The following is a 19,722-nucleotide window of genomic DNA, read 5'->3' on the forward strand; positions in this document are numbered from 1 at the left end:
TAGGTTTGTGGATATAAAAAGCTTCAGTTAACCTGCCTGCTTTGGGATTACTGAGGTCCTGATTGTCAATCCAAGCCCAATAGGCTCTTTTAAGATCCGCCTTGCTCACGGGAGCTCCGTGTTCCCAGGCATCGTTTAAGCCAAGCTGGTTAAGGGACTTTTTGATGTTGCGGAGCCAGCTTACTTTGTGGGAGCCTATAGAATTCATGATTTCTCTCAGGCCCTCAGTATATTTAGCTAGCTCCGGGGTGCGCCATAGGCGAGCCCAAAATAGCAAAGGGCGCAACCTTGCGATATCCTTGATCGAGCGCCTGCCCAAATCACTGAAGAGTGGTTTCAGTGGGGTACCCCTTGGCAGAGAGACTAGATCTCACAAAAATTTGTTCTCGGACAGGGTGATTTCTTCAAGATTATCATATCCCCATAGTTCGGCTCCATATAGGGCCGAGCCGACTGCTTTGGCCTGGTATATCACTAATACGGGAGTAATTGGCTTGCTCCTCGAGGAGCGGTGTTCTTTATCAATGGCTCCCGTGGCTCGTTTGTAGTTTAGCAGCATCTTGTTGATATGGGGTCTCCAGCTTAGGCTGTCGGAGATTCTAATTCCGAGGTAGTCAAATAGTTTGACATATTCTAGGGGGGCTCCATCGAACATGATTTGTGCGATTTGAAGGAGAGAAGCTTGGTCTATGTTGTGTTGATAGCCAGACCTCTCAGTGTACAAAACAAATGGAATCTATCCAGGAGCTTCTGTAACCCTGCTGGTGTCTTAGAAATCAGGAGGGTATCGTCCGCGAAGAGGAGAGTGGGGACTTTTTCGCCCGCCAGGGCAGGGGCATCAGCTGGTACATCTTGCAAAAATTTCACCACTCCGTTCACAAATAGGGAAAAGAGGGTGGGCGCCAATACCCCTTGAGGAGTGCATTTAGTAAAATGGTAAAATACACTGCCCAATGTTTAGAGTCGGAACGGAACAGATCACCAGGGAGGCCATCGGGGCCAGGGGCTTTAGCTAGGACCAATTTGTTAATGGCCATCAAGGCTTCCGCCTCTGTAAAAAGATCGTAGTTCTCCAGAATAGGGTCTATCAGAGTAGCGGGAGGAGAAGACCCTAGGGCTTTGGGTGTCCTCACCTGAATAGAGATTCAAAAAGTGAACAAACCATTCCTGGTTTGTAATATGGTTTGGGATTACGTCGGGGCCAGAGCCTCTCGAATATCTACAAAGATTCCAAAATGTAGTTCCATCTCTGGCTAAACTAGCGGTTTTCAAAGCCAACCAATGGGATTCCTCCCAAGCACACTTAGCTTTGGTCACGGCCTTCCTATAGACCGATCTGGCAGATTTAATTAGGCAGCAATCTTTAGTTTTAATAGCAGTTGCGAGCTTTTTCCAGCTAGTTCTACACTCAGAATTGTACCAGGAACCAGGCGATTTGCGTTTATTAAATTTACTGTTGGAGGAGGATACCATAAAAAGTGACCCAATCGACTCAACTGTAGCTGTATGTATGGTCCCAGCCCTTAAGCTCCCATCAGATTCATCGCATACTCGCCTAAGTTCTGGGGTTTTTGATAGCAGTATTTCTTTTATAGAAGTAAGTTTTTGCTCATTTAGTGCGATTTTGGGCCATTTAAGATATCTTTTACAGTTCGATGGGATAGTATCTTTAGTAGACATTGTGGGGCAAGGGTCAGAGATTAGTTGATCAAGGGGCCATGGGCTCTTCAATGTTAAGCACAGAGGATTATGGTCGCTATCGATGGTAGGAGCTATAACCAAATCCACTGCATAACGCCAGAGTCTACGATCGATCAAAATATAATCGATTCGGGATGGGCTGGAAATTCTGTTGAAAGTGGATGCTGCATGAAGATCAGAAGGAAGCCGACCATTGGCAGCTCTCAGCCCAAATTCCAAAGTTAAGGCATTCAGTTGGATTATAACCGGCGTCCATCTCTTTACTGGAGGAACCGTCAAAGAGGTTATACCCCACCTGGCATCTTCCTCTCCAACCTCTAGAATGTCTTCAGAGGCGAGGGGTTCGTAAGTGCAATTCAAGTCTCCAGCCACCAGAATGAGTGAGTTGGGGGGACAGGAGGAAAGCTCCTCTTCCAGAGTGGTAACAATAGGTGACTTCGTTCCTCCTTGGGTGCCTCTAATATATACATTAAAGAGCTCGATGGTAGGCCCCCCTTTTGACCCACTCAGGGTTATGTGCATCACGTCTGGTGAGGGATTTTGTACATGACAAACTCTGCAGGAGAGGGCAATATTTATCCATATCATGAGGCCTCCAGAAGGACGTCCTCGACCAGTAGATACTGCAGGGACACAGTGGCAGTTATAACCGGATTTATACAAGGGTGTGAGACTCCAGGTCTCTTGAAATATACAGATGTCATAAGTGGCAATGAAGTTATTCCAGTCCGGTAATATAAGTTTAGCTTTCAAGCCAGCAATATTCCATGAAATGATTTTAAAATCAGTTTTTGGAGCTAAAAATACAACAATATCAGAATCCGTAGTAAATGGATTTGAAGCTACGGATTGGGTCCCACCTTCCCCCCTATCCCCACTAGAGATGACAGAAGGGGGTATTGGAAGGGGCAATCTGCTAGTGGTATTCGGGGCAGCATAGGGCACTTTACAGAGATTTGGTAATATGTTTGCCACCGGGGTTAGTCAGTCAATATGTTCCAAAGTGGATACATCCTCAGCTCCAGGATTCGACAGCCCACCCCTCCTCCCCGCAGAGTCATAGCTTGATGTAGGAAAGCGTCTAAATTGAATAGAGGATGAATCCGGGGAGGATGATCTGTATTCGAGAGCTATAAGACAATCAGCTAGAAAGTGATTAGCTAAGGTCAACTCAATGGTATCTGTGGGGTTGTCATTATGTCTAAGTCTGCGGGCCCTTATTAGGTCATCTCTTATGAGGGATCGGCAACCTCTGACATGACGGATCCAGTGGGTGACCTTATTTTTTAGGGATTCTTCGCCCTCATACCCAGCGGTCGTGGGAACGCCCACCATGTAAACAATAGGCTGCATAGTGGCCGTGGGTCTTTGAGCTTTAGGGGATGGGAGAGATAGGTTGTGAGCTGGAGTATTTTGGAAGGGATAGGACTGGCTAGTCATAGTATGTGATTTCATAGTTGCACGAGACTTAATGTTGAAATTGGCAGGATTAATCCCAGCTCTAATGGAGGGTAAAGACTTTAGTCTAGCTTGCGGGAATGATAGCGGTTGAATCGGAGTAGGTGTGCAAGAATCATTATTTGGTAAAGGAGGTAATGATAAACTTGGATGACAAGCAGTAGCAGGTAAAGTGGTTAGTGGTTGCATAGAAGGTTTTTGGGCAGTTGACTGCAATTCCAATACTAGTGCTTTTAAATCGCTAATTTCTTGCTTCAAAGCCTTGATGGTTTCCATAATTAATCCCGAGTCTGAAGGAGCCCCTCCTAGCTGGTCTTGATATAGCCCATCCCCTTCTGACACAGCCCCAGATCCGGAGCCCAAAACGATACAAGGATTAGGTGTTACAGGTGCATCAGCACTAACAATGCTATCAATAGTCTCAACATTATCGATATCAGCTAGTACCTCGAAACGATTTGTACAAACTATGGCAATAGAGTCAAGTGGGGCCAAGTTAACGACAGGAGCAAGAGGACTTTCTTCCTCAACGTTTAGCATAGAATTGACGCTGTTGCTCTGCAAGTCGTCCCTTTCCGATAGTTGGTTTGGGATGGGCTTTTTGCTAAACATTTGAGGGATGGTAACAGAGCCTGGGCGATGTTTGCTTGAAGGCAATGGGAGTGGGGGCGTGGCAATTAAGTCCGGGTCTAGGATGGAAGTACAATCATCAACCAAAGACTCTATGCGATCCAAGGCGGTAGTGGACATAGATTTTCTGGAGGGCTTTCTGGCCTTGTTCCTTTTTGCCACACTGCCAGTAAGACTAGCGGCGCCCCCGTTAACGTTCGACATTTTCTTTTTGCCTATCGTGGGCCACACTCCAACCACACAGTAGATGACTAGCTGATATGGAGATTTCAAAAGTCAAGTAAGTGACATGGGTCCCAACAGTAACGACACGGTACCTTGTGTTTGGGCCAGCACGGATGTTGAATGGTGACGCGGGTCACGGGCGTAAGAGAGATGGCCCGACCCGGCCTCCTCTGGCCCCTGACGGCCCGCCCTCTGCCCGGGCTCAGCCCGGCATCGCCCGCGCGCGTCCCGCAACGCGGAGGGAGCTGGTGCTTTTGAAGCGCCTCCGGGCGTGCTGGTGTGCGGAAGCAGTCTGGACCGCAAAGGCTCACGGGAGCTGTAGTCTCCCCCAACAGCGGCCGATGGTGTTGTATGGCGGCGGGGGAGACACACAGCGTAGGCACCCAATCAATGCTGCACTGCTCGGGACCCAGGAAGATTAGGTAAGTCTTGATTGATTGGGAGCTGAAGAAAAATGGCCCCCACTCCACCGAGGGAGCTGGTGCTTTTGAAGCGCCTCCGGGCGCGCTGGTGTGCGGAAGCAGTCTGGACCGCAAAGGCTCACGGGAGCTGTAGTCTCCCCCAACAGCGGCCGATGGTGTTGTATGGCGGCGGGGGAGACACACAGCGTAGGCACCCCGTCAATGCTGCACTGCCCAGGACTAGGGAGATTGGGTAGGTCTTGATTGATTGGGAGCTGAAGAAAAATGTCTTTGGCCCTTCGGAGATCATCATATAAACCTTGTATCAGAAGATTGTGCTGTTTGTTTATGAATACGAAAACTCAGAATTTCCCACTAAGTGCTGCCTTTAAGGCATCCCATACTACAGACTGAGTTGCCGTATTCCTATTGATTTCCCAAAATTGGAAGATCCAGTGCTTAATATGACTGACGATAAATCATCTAAAGCCAAGAGAAACCTTGAACCAGAATATCTATTACTACTGGACCATGATCGGAGGTATGTTTGGGGTATATCTGAATTTTAGCCTCAGCTGCCTTTACCTTGGAATAAATTAAAAAAAATCAAATCTAACCCATTTATTGTGTGGACAGGAAAAATCTGTAAAGCCAGGTTTGGGATATCTCCTTGTATACCACAGATCTATTAAACCATGCCCATAAAAAACTTCCGTAGTGCCCTAAACACCTTAGGTTTCCTCCCTGTATACAGTCTATTTCCAGGTTGTAGTTCTGTACCATCTAGGTGTATATTAAGGTCACCACCGAATACCAGAGGACTGGGCCAGAATGCAAGCTCTACATTGAAGAAATCCAAAATCTGTGCCACATCCATATTTGATCTGTAAACCGAGCATATAACAAATTTTGTGAACCTAGCGGCACATTCAGCAATTACCCAATGCCCGTATTTATCTGCGGTTGTCCTGTCAGCTAAACGTATACTTGATTTAGTCCGAATGGCCACCCCTTGGGTGTAGAGCTATGCTGTGTACAGGCCCCACGTTTGTCCAATGGAATACGTGTTTCCTGTAAGCACACCACATCAGGTTTTATTAAACTCAGCTCCATAGAAACCCTCTGTCTCTAAGCTCTATCATTCGGCCAGACACGTTGAATGAACAAATCTGCAATCTCCAAGCCGTCAGCCAGTACCCCATCTAATTAGAGAACATATCTCCACGTCTAATATTATCATGATGATTAATATGTAAATCTGCTGAAAAACAGCTTGCTCCTACCTTTAGCCAACATGTTTTTTTCCCCACCTCCCCACCCTTTCCCCTCTGGCGCTGCCCACCCATGAACCCTCTCCCAGTGATCCCACAACCCCTACCCCTCTTACATACCACCCTGACCCATGAGACCCCACCTTCCACATAAGACCCCATCTAATGAGGCATGAGGGCCCAAGGGCCTGATGTGATGGGAAGCTTTACTTATCCCCACCCCCCGAAATACCACCTACTGTGTTTGTTAACATCTACCACACTCTTGACTCTGCCCGTAGAAAATCATCTAATACCCAGCCCTGGCCCCCCGTGTGATATCCTTAATTGATTGCAGATATTCTTTTGCTTGCATCTCATGAGAAAATAACTTGAGTTTATCCCTTGCTAATAAACTTCAGCTTTGCAGGGCTAAGTAGAAAGACCTAGGCATCTTTACCCTGAAAGAATGGCATTGATTGCCGCAATTACCACCACTTAACTGTCACATGACAGAAATCAGGTCTAACAAAGAACTCATTCCTCTTCCGTTTTTTCTGTCTGGTCGTGTTAGATCATAGATGGCTTGTTGGGCCAGAAAATTATTTAGGCAAATGAGAATTGCCCTTGCTTTAAATGCTGACTGTCCTGAAAACTGATATTGCTTAAACTGGAATTTGTTGAGCTCTGAACTTAAAGATCCCAAGTACATTGTGTGAGCTCGGGGAATGCTTCCCTGAACAGCTCTACAATAAATATTCGTGCGACCGATCCTTCCATTTCTTCAGGTATGCTGAGAACTCTGAGGTTATTTCTCCTAAGACAATTTTCCAGATCCGCCAACTTCCACAGCGTGTCGTCCTTTAGTGTCCTTAGAAAGGCTGTAAGGGATCTTTGAGCAACAAGCTTGTCGTCCAGTGTTGAGATACAATTCTCTGCTTTACTTATCCTATCTGCAAATTCATAGCAAGTCTTGGCGACTCTGTTCTGTGGCTTGCGGCATGCCCCTTGAGTTCTTTGGCTCTCCATCCTAGTCACCTCGCTATGCGCCATAATTCTCTGTTAGGTGACGGAGAGCAAGATTTCATCAGTACTTCCCAGTCCCACTGAGATAACATGCATGGTAGCAGCACCCCCATCGCCCACAAGACCAGGAGAAAAAGAGTAATCCCACACTAGAGACCCTGCGGCTCCTTTAGACTCAGCCCCCGGCAGCTCTCTCTGGTTCAGCACAGTGGATGGGTCGATGCCAATGTTTCCGGTATTCACATCTTTGAAGTGTAGACTGCTTGTATTGCTCCCATCGCTGTGAGATAGTTCTCCACCTGTCCAGTGCTTAGTAACACCTGGGCTCTCATCCCCAGAAGAATTAGATGGATCCGACCAGGGAGAAAAAATTGTCGGCAGATCCGCCTCCTTTAGAGCATCGGGGTTGTCAAAGCTGCAGGTTTGATCTGCTTTTTTTTACCACTCCCAGAGTAAGGTGTCACAGCCTTGAGCAGGGGTGTTCCTAAATGTTCTCCATGTGTATCCGTGCACAAGGGGCTCGTAAGAGGGGTACCACCTGTAGCTCCCCCACCTGAACCCCCTGCAATTCTCAAAGCGCATCTCAGGGTTAGGAGCTCCCCGTCTCACCTGTACCATCCCCATTTCCACAGCTCACCTCACTGTTGGCCAGAGTCCTGTGCAGACAGACAGGGGCCCGCTTGCTGCTTCTATTTGATACTTGTGCAATCGACTTGGGCATCTGAGCCGGAATCAGCTGCTTCTTCCCTTTCCATCTCAGAGGGGTGAATGTTTTTGATAGTTTGAAACAATGTCAGGACTGTTGTTTTCTGTGAGCCGAGAAGCAGGGCTTCTGAGAGGCATCCCTGGAGCTGACTGAGCCCCCTCCCACTGTGTGCTGCACTCTCTTAGCGCCCTTCGCAGACCCAGAAGCATCGGGCGGTCCACGAGCCTTCGCACTTCTCGCGGGCGGTGGTGGCACGGAGCCGCAGGGCATTCTCCACGTCCAAACAAACGGAGCACCGGCCCAGCACCTCAGGGGAGAAACAAGGTACGTTGAAATGCCGGCAGTAAATGGAGATGCACAGAAAATGTATATGCAGTCCAGATCATGCCCATAAGATTCTATTGTCGCACGACCGAACTTGGGTATCCCAGGAGCAGGCTAAAGCGAACGGGAGGAGGGTGTGTTGACCGGAAAGGAAGGAGAGAGCTTATTCAGCCAATAGAACATACGCCATCTTCCCTCAATATTGCTCAGGTCACTTCTAGCACGGCTGCTGCTGCATGTAGCCGAATGGTGCCACCTACAGGAGTGCAGGGGTGTTTCTCACTATACATTTCCAGATCTGGTTTGAAGCCTCTGGATAATTCAAAGGTAAGGAATCTGCAGCTAGATGATCTTTCAAGATACGCCGTTACGTAAGTAACTTGTTTGTTGTACATTTTTCTTTTGTTCAGTGTCATTCCAACTTCTTTGATTGCAACTATAACTCTTGGTGGTTGCCACTGCATGTTCACAAGGGTATAATGCCACAGTACAGGTTTTTATCATTTAAGGGTCCACTGCCTACCTATAGAGGACGTGGCTGTTCATCTATCATATTGTTTTTATATCATCTTCATTTGTAAACTTTTTAGCAAAGGCTGAGGTTTTATGTACTAGCCAAGGTGACCATAACCCAATTTTAACAACAATCAGACTTTTTTCCAAATTTACTACCCAAAGGGAAATAGGGGATAAATATTTGGAGGCATCAACTGATGAACTTAGAGTGATTTGGAAGGGCATAGATAACAAAGCACTATTTGCATGCATGATAAAATCATATCCCTTATTGATAGAGACGTGCCTATCAAGCAGAACCTCGGGTGCAGAGATTATCGAGGCCTTTAGTGGTTTATGTGCTGGTATTAAACATATAATCTCAAAACCTGTTACTAACTTTAGCCAGAATCCCAGATGGTTTGAAGGCATATGCTCGCGGGCTAACAGAGACCTACGTGAATCACTAGCGGCTACACCTAGGGACATAATCCAAGTTAGATCATTGAGAGCTTGCTATAAGAAAGAAACTAAATTACGCTCAGATGAGATATTGAGAGAACGCTGGGATAACCTTGCTAGTGCTGCCTCACTTAAGGACGTAACTGGATTCTGGAAAGAAGTTAAAGCCATGAGGTCTATGGGCTCAAGTATTACTCCCATAAATTGTAACATATCTAGTGAATTATGGGAGGAGCACTTTGCCAGAATATACACAGCTCTCATAAAGATCTCTAATAGCCATACCTGCCCCTTAGTTTTAAAGGTTGTTATAACTGTAATTGAAGTTGAGGATGCCAAAAAACAAAGCATAGGGAATAAAGCCCCAGGCCCGGATGGGCTACCAATCGATCTTATAAAACACGAACTAGATTTTTGGGCTCCCCTTTTATGTAATGTTTTTAATAACCTGACCATTACGGCTATCCCGAGCACCTGGTCGACAAGTATCATTGTGCCCATTTTCAAAAAAGGTGACCGATCCAATGCCAGCTGTTACTGCCCAATATCCCTAATAGACAATACCTTGAAGATCTTGGGCAGGGTTGTCTTCAACAAGATTAGGAATTGGGCTGAAGACAACCAAATTTTAAACCGTTGCCAGCTGGGCTTTAGAAGTAATATTGGAACTGTCGAACAGTGTCTGAACTTAAATCTCATTCTGGGCAAATATACGATTGCTCAAAAAGCTCCACTCTACTTGGGTTTTATGGACTTAACCTCAGGCTTTGATTTTGTTAATAGATCACGTCTATGGGAGATTCTTTTAAATTATGGGATAAATGAGGCTTTGGTACATTTTTTGGCGCATTTGCACAGGGATTTGAAGGCACGGGTGAGGATAAGTAATGATGCGGAGGTTTCTGGGGATATTACCATTGGCAGAGGGGTTAGACAAGGCTGTGTTCTAGCCCCTCTACTTTTTATTCTTTACATAAATGAACTACATAACTCCCTGTCTAAACTGACCAATGATGTACCGAAAATTAATGGCAAATTACTCCCTGTGCTTTTATATGCTGACGATGCGGTACTCATGGGCCGCACCCCCAATGCACTTCGCACTTTAGTTACGGGGTTCGTGTCTTTTATGGCCGAACTGGACCTTTGCACTAATTTAAAAAAATCTTACATAATGATGTGTGGGCCGAAAAAACACCGTATTAATTTTATAACATCGGGAAGCGAATCACTAACATGCACAAGCACTTTTCCTTACCTGGGCCTAGTTTTTTCAGACTCCGGCTCTTAGCAGGCCCATGTAGCCCATAGTAGAAATAAACTTTCTAAAGCGGTTAATTCCATAATTAGTCTTCGGCAGCCAAAAGAAGTAGAGGTGGTGTTACCCCTAATCCAGATATACAAATCGCAATGCGTATCAACGGCCACCTATGGTGCTGAAGTCTGGGGGTACGTAAATTGTAGCGGGATCCAAATTGAGGAGAATAGATTTTGCAGAAAAATCCTCGGGGCTCAAATTTCATCTCCAACTTATATATGCCACAAAGAATTGAATCTACAATATGTGGAGTATTTCATTAGGTCTCGCCCAGCTATATTCTGGCTAAAAATATGGCAGAACCCCGCTGTGATTTTAACAAGAGAGATAATTATGGATTGCCTTAAATGTGACAAGGGTGGCAGTATACCCTGGCTTGTTGCAGTTAAAAACAGTTTAGCCAGCGTGAAGTTGGAGCACATTTTTTTATGCCCACTAGCACTGGAAGGCACAAGTGTAAAATCACTCAGGGGGGCGCTGTATGATCTGTTTCATAAAGAAAGACAGAACATCGAGTATCACAAATCATCGATTGTTGGGTACATGCCCCTTCTGGAGGTACCGAGCACCCAACATCACATGCCACAGAAATATCTCAGTAAGAACATAGGGAGATGGAAAAGAAGCTTACTCTTTCGCCTTAGGGATGGCAATATAAAATATTCACTCTGCTTCCCGATAGGATTCAACAGTAACCTTGAGCAGTTGTTTCCCATGCGGTATTGGCAGTAAACAAACATTGTTACATTTTTTACTTTTCTGTAAATTTTACGCCAGACACACAAAACAGTATCTAATCCCTTATTTTAAAGCATGGGCCATTTTTTATTTTAAATTGGCATATTCTGAAATTTTACGGCTAGGAAATGATGATTTGATTTTTCGAGTAAGCACATTCTTACAAGTTGCGGTTAGCTCACGTGCTTCTATGAATTAACTTTAATGCGCTACAAATTTTGTAATACTCCCTAGTGAAATGTACTTATTATTCTTGTTTTTATAATGGTCATCAACATCGCCCATAACCAATTATTTTGATAATGCTGCTAGTATTGGTAGAATTGAAAATGGGGCCTTAGTCAAATTACATTTGTACCCTGATGCTTATCATTGTCTGACTTACTGCACGTTATCTCACTTTATTTGCAATATATTGATGACTTTGCACACCGGTTTAAATTTTTCATACTTTGTTAGTAATGCTGCTAGATTCTATAGCCCGTCCAACCTTTTTATTGTGTTTTTTATTATTGTAATTATGTATTTGTATTGGATGATATTGTATATTTATATGTCCTAAAATTTGTATTGTATTTGCCATTTGTAGTGATGAATTGTGCTTTTATGGATATTTTTTTATCCAAATAAAGATTATCTATCTATCAAATTTAGTTTTGGAACTCAGTTTGTGCTTGTTGAATTGAGCTGTCCTCTGTGAAGCAAAGTTTTTGCTTCTTGACGTCGCGGCTTCTGAGCTTCCAGATATGACCTGCTTGTTTTTCACTCATACCTCCACGTGAGGTTTCCCTTCTACAAAATGATTTTTCCAAAGTTCCATAGATAATATGCTTTGTGGCACCTATGTGAGTTTATGCTGTGATGCAAACAATTTTATATTTGTGTTTCATTTGTATTTTACTTGGTGTTAGTAGTTTGCATGGATGTCTTTAAAAAGCAAACCGGGTTAAAATAATCATGTGGGTCTCTGGAAACGGAGTCTTTGAGATTAGCTATGAAAGATGGAATGACTATGACCTGGGCGCGGTCAGTCAGACAAGATATGTGTGACTGACAGATAGTGACAGCCAAACTGAAGGTGGCCGACTGGTTCTGCAAAACTAGGGCCGCTGACTTTTCCCTAGTCCATTTAAAAAAAACACATATTTTATAGAGTTTTTACAGTACCACCTGGGCAATCGCCCAACATATACCATTAGAGAGAAGGATAAGGACACATTACCAAGTATGGAATTATCATTAGGTAAATTTTATAAACATAACAAAAGTGAAAAACAAAACTTTGTGCAGACATTTCCACTCCACCCACACTGGCGAGCATTTTAAAAAACAAACACATGTACAAAGATCAAGAACACAATATCATAAAGTATGTCCATGAATATCCTGTAAGGACTGGTGCTTAGGGGGTTTGCGAAGGAAGAGGGGGAAGGTCTATGCCACTGTAGGTAGCCCATCAGGACCAGATCTTCCTGTGCTTTTGAGTGCAAACCGTGCTTGGAAGACTGCTATTTCCGCACCCATGCAACTGTCTAGTCCCTTTCTCCATTTCCCTATTGTCGGTGGGGGAAGTGCTCTTCCATAGCTGCGCAACATGACGTTTGGCAATTGTGAGAGCAAGGAAGAGTAAATGTTGCTTGTAGTGAGTCCCTCCTATCTCATCCGTACTGTGGAGGAGGTACAGTCTAGGGTCAAGTGGGATGTCCCAAGACAACACCTCCTTGAGGCAGGTCAAGACCCTGCGCCAGAAGGATTGTGTAGCGGCGCAGCTCCCTACAGTATGAAAGAATGACCCCTCCTCCCTGTTGCAGCGTAAGGTGAGGCAATGACTCCCATCTTCCAGAGGCGAAGGCGTGTATAATAGACACAATGGATGTATTTAAATTGAATGAGACGGTATCTGGAGGACACCGCAGGACCCCTGGGTTCCCTTGTCCATTTTGAGGTGTAAATTATCTATCACTGACAGAACCACAAGCTCTGTATTATAGCTTTATCTAAAGGCAGCCTGCAGCCAGTTGATGTCACATGAACTCCTGGAACTGCTGTCAAAGAAGTTTTTTCATCACCTTTGCCATAAAGGGAAGCATTTATATTTGCCGAAAATTGAAATTGAGGAGATCCAGAGTAATTTTCTTCATGATAGGTTTTAGTTTAATTGTGACAGTGCGACATTGCTATTTTCTTAGGAATCTCCATTGTTTTTCATTTGGACCCATAAAGGCTTGTCGCGTGCATGTAAGAAAAATCCTTGTTTATACCAGATGGTGTAGATAGAGAATCATTTTGTCTGCTCCCTTTTTATGTGGTTGGCTGAGTGACTATCTGTATGAATAATTAATTGAGGTAGAGTTTCCCTATCACCATGAGACATTTTGAGTCTCTGTACAACCTTAGTGGTAAATCACTGTTTGTCCAGTTACTGTGTCCTTTCCCTCTTTGTACACATTAGGGTTGCCTTCTCTCTCCTGTTCCTCTGTCTTACCCTGTTGTACCTGCTCCTCCTTGGACTATTCCATTGTGTACTCTTCTGCATCAGTAAACCAACTCTCTGCTCTGTAGTCTGATATTTCTTGACCTTAACTGGTTCTCCTCGGCGAGCCTCATAACATGATATGTAAGATCTCAAAGTGGCAATCAGTTTTCTTCCTCTAATCATTAGGGGATGCTCGGTCCTACGTGGATGTGCAATCCCATTGAAGATATGATAATTTTCTGCAATTCCCGGTTCTCCAGTAATGTCATGCAGAAAATCATATTTTAAAAGACATGAATCATTGATGGCTTCCGATTGGTCCCGATGCCCTTAGTACCACGATCTTCTGCATGTCATCCTGTACACTGCTTGGTGTCTTCTGCCTCACAATGATATCCTCCCACAGAACAGTAGTCCGAATCTTCTTCCCACTTTTGCATGCAGGAAACTTGAATGCTTGGCACCTGCTTTATTTAACTTTCTAGCAGTGAGGTTGGTGGTTTTACTGTCAGCTAGGTGGCTTTTGAACAGATCTGTCACTTACAGCAATATTTGTTTACTGACATCACAATAGCTTTATTAGCCGCATACTGCATTATGCTATTTCATAAGGTTATGCCTTTCAAGCCAATACATTTGTGCCAAAAGTATCTTCATTGAAAAACTGATTTACTCTTTGCTGTTGCTACAATTTACTCCTTGCACGTTGGTAAGCTCTAAATCCTTTAAAATGTCCCCTCTTTTTTTGCTTCAAGGACAGGATTATTCTTAGCGCCATGACCTTGTTTCTTCCTAAGATGGAAATGGAGTTTCATATTCTCTTCCATCTTCCTTGCCACATTATCACCCATCTAAAGATGTTGAACATCTTTATATGCTTGGTCCTTATGGGGCATTTTAGTTACTATGTTCACAAAACTCAAGATGTCAGATTTGAGGATAACCTGTTAGGTTTTCAGGGTTCTCAGCTTGGGAGGATGGGGAGAATACAAACCATCTCAAAGTAGTTGTCCATGGTTGTAGGACAGTTCTATAAATAGGCAGGTAAATCCACCCATGAAAGCTTTCAGGTTTATTCTACCCTAGAGTGACCATGTCCTCTGCTCGTTTGAGAACCGTTCACTTCCTTACTATTAATAATGCTCCCACATGGTTCTAACTGCACTGTTTTGCAAAATATCATTCCTTTATCTAGAGAAGGTGGGCTACTTATAATTTTCAAGAGTGTGGTTCTCTTCTCCATATTGCTGTAATTTGTTGTGTCCTCCTTCAAAGATGCTAGAGGAGAAGTTCATGTAAGTAATCTGCAGGAGTGAGTATCCATTAGATCCTGTTATTTGCATGGAGTAAATTTGTTTCTAATAAGTACTACAGCTCCCACTGATAGTCTATGTCCTCTGCATCCTATTGCACCAACGGTTTCTTTTTAGGGTGACATTGTTGAATACCGGTTTTATTTTTATTTGCCTCCATCCTCTGCACCCTTTCTGGGGATGTGGCAAAACAATTGGAACTATCCTCACTATGCCCTCTATGTACTCTATTGCATCACTTCCTGTACTAACACACAATGTGGGTCAGGATGCCAGATGCCACCACCTAGGGCAGGAGAGTCAACAATAATAAAGCATTTTTTAGATCAAGTCTAGCGCCCTGGGAGAAATAATTCAGCTTGGGAATCTTCAGGAGCTATTGTCTGTGTTATAAAGGTAAATATTATATTCTTTTGTGCCAAGAGCTTTTTTCTTTTTTATTAACAGGGTTTGGTTCCGATCTGGAATTTTCTCCTTACAAAATATTTTCAAACAATGTGACTTAACCTTAAAAATAATTTTTCCTTTTCTTCCAGCAGCTGCAGAAGCCACTATCACAGCCCATTGTTCTACGTAAACGAATTCAGCCATGCTCAACACTCGAGGTTGCACCACTCTCTGCTGAGTTGAAAAGGGTAACATTTTCCTCATCAGATATGCAAGTGGATTTGATGTTTGAAGTGTGTCAAGAAAGCAAACTGTGTTGGTGTAGCCATCTACTCAGACTTCTCATTTAGAACACATTTATTTATTTCACAGAATGCTTAGCCTTATCTGAAGCTTCTTTGTGTAAGTAACGTATTAAGATGTATCATGTAACATCTGTAAACTAATTAAGATCAGTGGCTAACCATATGCATCTAAAGCGTAACTGAATTTAATCTTCCTTTAACTCCACTGACCTTCTTTAGATGGTTGATTGTGTATTTTTATGGTGGTTGGCGATTACAGTCCAGTTTCCATGCAATAGGAAATAGGTATTTGCAAAGCCCATAGGTCTTATTTTTAAAGTACATGCATTCACGTTTTTATGCCATTCAAACACTGGATTTGGTACTTTCCCAATGAAAGGTGCTTTAATTTGGGTAATTACTTGAGGATGCTAGAGTTAGACACAAGTGTTTTCTCCAGCAGGCTGCGGTATATTTAGCGCATACTGCAGGTCGTAAGTGTATCTTACCCTATCTTCACAAATCCTCCTCCTTTGGATAAATGCACAATATAAGTTCTGGAGAGGTTAGGTAGTTTAAATAGAGTAGGGTTACGTGAAGGGTAGGTTATAAATGTACGAATTCAATACAAATGAAAGAATGCACTCCCTGTACTCCAATCTTTCTATTTTCAGTTTAACGGACGCACTAGGCTCAAGTGTCGCGTGCAGACTTGTATCGTGCCCTACCCCAAAGCACGCAATACATAATTCCAAAATACATGGAGCGTCATGATGTTCCAATACAAGTCGCCCAGCTGAATTATAAAATATTAAAAAGTCTCAATCATTTATCAAAAATTCATCTGTTTCCATTGGCATGACGCTCTGATTATTTTGAGGTTATGAATGTAGCCAATCAGCAGTCTCCAGATGGCCAGTGGGCACTTTCCATTTGGGCCAAGGCTGCTACGGAGTGCTTGTCTTGGACATCAGCCAGGAAACTACATGTGTACCAGTTCACACATTCACAAAGCATTCATGTGTGGATAGCCAGGCGAGGATTCGGTTTTTAGGTCTCACCTGCGTGGGCTGCGCACATGTGCACTCTCGCTGGCGAGATTGAATGTTTCTAGGTCTTTTCTGTAAAGGGCTTTAAGCCCCGCCCCTCTTTTCCATTGGCCGGCATCACCGTTTATGCTAAACGGTGCCAGCCATTGGAAAAGAGCTGGTAGTAACGTTTTCGTTTGGCTTTTTCTGCCGTCCCACTTGGACGGCCTCGCCTGCTTTCCTTCTGAAGTAAAAGGTTTCTTATCTTTATGGGGCCAAACACATGGCCCCATAAAGATAAGAAACCTTTTACTTCAGAAGGAAAGCAGGCCGTCCAAGTGGGATGGCAGAAAAAGCCGAACGAACACGTCATAAGCTGCCTGGCGAAAGCTTGTTTAATATGCATCTCTATCTATCAAGTCATCTGTCTCTAGAGCTAACAAACAATATTTGCATCAGTTTGTCTGTGCCTATCTGTCTTTTAGATGATCCACCCACATACCCACCCATCCATCCATCCATCCATCCATCCATCCATCCATCCATCCATCCATCCTATCCTATCCTATCCTATCCTATCCTTATAAGCGTGTGTGAGCGTGTGTTTGGTTTGCGACAGACCCCCTGGTTTGGTTATAAGGCCGGTCCCATATATAAATCTATATGTGTTTAAACATGTGATGTACACGGGTGTAGTGTGTTCGAGCCGTCTCACCCCATGGTTTGTGTACTGGCATAAATCGATCTGCACCTGCACGTTTCCTCCGCCCTCTGATGGGATTTCAGGGCTGTAAACTGTCGAGTGCTTGGTGGGATCAGAATCCGACGGGCTAGGGCAGGCAGCGGTGCGATGGACGCGTGGTGTGTGCTCATGGCGTGCACGCGCGTGGAGCTTCCTCGGCGCCCGTGCCTTGTTGCCCACACAGCATCTGCATAGCGTGTCAAGGGAGAGGGGGCGTCGTGGAGGGCCTGTGTGTGTGTGGGGAGGGGGGAGGGTAGTGGTGGTGAAACTACTCCTGACAGGACGAGAAGGTGCACGGTGCAAATGATGGTCGTTCGTATCTCGCGTACATCCTCCAGCATGCGTGTTTGCCTTCTTTGTGTTTAATACAATAAATGTATGCCCATTTTTGATTAAATAAAGTGAATATAATATCTATTCATCTATGTGCATTTGAATCATGTCTATCCCACGAGGAGAGAAATTAAGATTTACAACACTGCCCACTGGGAAATTTGCACGTGTGAGAGGAGTGTGTTTGTGTGAGTGTGAGTGTGTTAGTGTGAGTGTGTTAGTGTGAGTGTGTTTGTGTGAGTGTGTTTGTGTGAGTGTGTTTGTGTGAGTGTGTTTGTGTGAGTGTGTTTGTGTGAGTGTGTTTGTGTGAGTGTGTTTGTGTGAGTGTGTTTGTGTGAGTGTGTTTGTGTGAGAGTGTTTGTGTGAGTGTGTTTGTGTGAGTGTGTTTGTGTGAGTGTGTTTGTGTGAGTGTGTTTGTGTGAGAGTGTTTGTGTGAGAGTGTTTGTGTGAGAGTGTTTGTGTGAGAGTGTTTGTGTGAGAGTGTTTGTGTGAGAGTGTTTGTGTGAGAGTGTTTGTGTGAGAGTGTTTGTGTGAGAGTGTTTGTGTGAGAGTGTTTGTGTGAGAGTGTTTGTGTGAGAGTGTTTGTGTGAGAGTGTTTGTGTGAGAGTGTTTGTGTGAGAGTGTTTGTGTGAGAGTGTTTGTGTGAGAGTGTTTGTGTGAGAGTGTTTGTGTGAGAGTGTTTGTGTGAGAGTGTTTGTGTGAGAGTGTTTGTGTGAGAGTGTTTGTGTGAGAGTGTTTGTGTGAGAGTGTTTGTGTGAGAGTGTTTGTGTGAGAGTGTTTGTGTGAGAGTGTTTGTGTGAGAGTGTTTGTGTGAGAGTGTTTGTGTGAGAGTGTTTGTGTGAGAGTGTTTGTGTGAGAGTGTTTGTGTGAGAGTTTGTGTGAGAGTGTTTGTGTGAGTGAGTGAGTGAGTGTTTGTGTGAGTGAGTGAGTGAGTGTTTGTGTGAGTGAGTGAGTGAGTGTTTGTGTGAGTGAGTGAGTGAGTGTTTGTGTGAGTGAGTGAGTGAGTGTTTGTGTGAGTGAGTGAGTGAGTGTTTGTGTGAGTGAGTGAGTGTTTGTTTGTGTGAGTGAGTGAGTGTTTGTTTGTGTGAGTGAGTGAGTGTTTGTTTGTGTGAGTGAGTGAGTGTTTGTTTGTGTGAGTGAGTGAGTGTTTGTGTGAGTGAGTGAGTGTTTGTGTGAGTGAGTGTTTGTGTGAGTGAGTGAGTGTTTGTGTGAGTGAGTGTTTGTGTGAGTGAGTGTTTGTGTGAGTGAGTGTTTGTGTGAGTGAGTGTTTGTGTGAGTGAGTGTTTGTGTGAGTGAGTGTTTGTGTGAGTGAGTGTTTGTGTGAGTGAGTGTTTGTGTGAGTGTGTGTTTGTGTGAGTGTGTGTTTGTGTGAGTGTGTGTTTGTGTGAGTGAGTGTTTGTGTGAGTGAGTGTTAGTGAGTGTTTGAGTGAGTGAGTGTTTGTGTGAGTGAGTGTTTGTGTGAGTGAGTGAGTGAGTGTTTGTGTGAGTGAGTGAGTGTTTGTGTGAGTGAGTGAGTGTTTGTGTGAGTGAGTGAGTGTTTGTGTGAGTGAGTGAGTGTTTGTGTGAGTGAGTGAGTGTTTGTGTGAGTGTGTGTTTGTGTGAGTGAGTGAGTGTTTGTGTGAGTGAGTGTTTGTGTGAGTGAGTGTTTGTGTGAGTGAGTGTTTGTGTGAGTGTGTGTTTGTGTGAGTGAGTGTTTGTGTGAGTGTGTGTTTGTGTGAGTGAGTGTGTGAGTGAGTGAGTGTGTGGGTTTCTCTTTCAGTTTAGGGCTGGGTGTTCCTGGATATCGGTGCACCTATGTGAGTCTCCTGATTTACATATACGGGTAGGTGGATATAAACCTATATATGCATATGTAAACCTTTCCACGCGCGTGCACCATGTATATATCTATCCTTACTAGCCTTACTTGATAGATGTTTCTATAGGGGGGCAGAGGGGGGGGGTTGCAACTGTCTTTAGGTGGGTTTTCAATTATGTCAGATTAGTGAATACTGGCAGCCCAACCAACACGCAGGAAACCCTCTGCATAACTCCTAAAACATGGCTTCCCTGTGCACGTGCTCATAGTGTGGCACTGTTGTGCATTCACGGCCTGGGAGAGCACGCCTCTCCCCTCGTGTCTGTGCTTGTGATGTGTAAGTGTTGTGCACTGTACACCCCCTTGCTGTGCTCCATTCACAGACTGAGAGAGCACGGCCCCTGCTGTCCTGTCTGTGGTGGATAAGTGTAGAGCACTGCACACCCTCGTGCTGTGCTCCATTCACGGACTGAGAGCACGGCCCCTGCCCATGTGTCTGTGGTGTCAGTGTGTGCACTTAATCGCGGCTGTGCTCCATTCACGGCCTGAGAGAGCACGGCCATAATAAAATGGCAATAGGATTGGTGACGTCAGCGCTCTTTGTTGTGCATGCACTATGAGCACGTT

At 44.4% G+C, this 19,722-nt stretch overlaps 1 protein-coding gene across 8 annotated transcripts in view; it reads left to right on the forward strand.

The window, feature by feature from the left end:
• The window catches only part of TDRD12 (tudor domain containing 12), a 3,486,095-nt gene that overhangs the window by 1,216,805 nt on the left and 2,249,568 nt on the right, over positions 1-19,722 (forward strand). For 7 of the 8 annotated variants that reach the window (XM_085639447.1, XM_085639446.1, XM_085639448.1 and 4 more), the window contains one exon: positions 15,060-15,158. In XM_085639447.1, the coding sequence (XP_085495573.1) occupies positions 15,060-15,158 (99 nt within the window). The remainder of the gene's footprint in view (positions 1-15,059; positions 15,159-19,722) is intronic. The other variant, XM_085639445.1, reaches the window with a different exon arrangement.

This window comes from Triturus cristatus, chromosome 12 (assembly GCF_964204655.1).
Source record: "Triturus cristatus chromosome 12, aTriCri1.1, whole genome shotgun sequence".
NCBI lineage: Eukaryota > Metazoa > Chordata > Amphibia > Caudata > Salamandridae > Triturus > Triturus cristatus.